At 50.4% G+C, this 960-nt stretch overlaps 1 protein-coding gene across 1 annotated transcript in view; it reads right to left on the reverse strand.

Annotated features, from left to right (window-relative positions):
* Positions 1–134, reverse strand: part of EMH_0075030 (RNA polymerase Rpb1 C-terminal repeat domain-containing protein / exonuclease domain-containing protein, putative) — a gene marked incomplete at both ends in the record, with an annotated part of 3482 nt that extends 3348 nt beyond the window's left edge. Inside the window, one exon of the mRNA XM_013499544.1 lies at positions 1–134. Coding sequence (XP_013354998.1) covers positions 1–134 — 134 coding nt within the window.
* Between the last annotated feature and the right edge of the window lie 826 nt (positions 135–960).

The following is a 960-nucleotide window of genomic DNA, read 5'->3' on the forward strand; positions in this document are numbered from 1 at the left end:
TGCTTCAGCATAGGTCTCGCCGTTGCAGCCGCTGCTGCTGCTGTTGCTGCTGCTGCTGCTGCTGCTGCTGTTGCTGTTGCAGTAAGGGGGCAGCAAAGATATGCGGGAGAGATCTGCTTGCAGGGCACACCCATCCGCCGATACAGCAATAGCTATTTGCTGCTGCTGCTGCTGCTGCTGCTGCTGCTGCTGCTGCAGCAAGAAGCAGCAAAGAGGAAGAGAAGAAGGAAATAAAGAAAGAATATAAATAGGCCTCGTATGCATGCGCATATCAACAAGACAGCAATGCATAGAAGGCTCGAACATGTCCCCTTCTAGGGGGCCCCTGGGGGCCCCCCAGGGGCCCCCGGGGGCCCCCCCCCAGTGGCCCCCAGGGGGCCCCCAGGGGCCCCCAACAGCCCCAGGGGAACCACAAGCTAATAAATAATTAGTTGAGAGAGAGATAGAGGAGACAGGGAAAGGAGAAAAGAGAGACAGTTTATACTCTATAAGGCCCTGCATTCTTATATCTATAAAACGTATAGAGCCGTCTATACACCCCAAAGCACATAAACTATCAGCAGCACCAGCACCACCTGCTGCTGCTGCTGCTGCTCCTGCTGCTGCTGCTGCTGCTGATGATGAGGAGGATGATGGTGATAGAGAGGAAGAAGAAGAAATGCAAGAGACAGCACTGTCTAGGGAATGAGAAGATATAAGACGGCCAGCAGCAACATCTATCACCGCAGACACAGGCTGAGCACACACAGCAGCAGCAGCAGCAGCAGCAGCAGCAGCAGCAAACTGCAACAGATAGAGAAGAAGGAGATAGCGGCAGCAGAATGTAGCAGGTGCAGCGGTAGATAGAAAAGGAGACAGAGAGAGACAAAAGGAGACAGAAATGGAGACAGAAAAAAAAAAAGAAAAAACAAAAACAAAAAAATAAAAATAAATAAAATAAAACGACAAAAAACATGTATA

This window comes from Eimeria mitis, genomic scaffold (assembly GCF_000499745.2).
Source record: "Eimeria mitis Houghton genomic scaffold, Emh_scaff4426, whole genome shotgun sequence".
NCBI lineage: Eukaryota > Apicomplexa > Conoidasida > Eucoccidiorida > Eimeriidae > Eimeria > Eimeria mitis.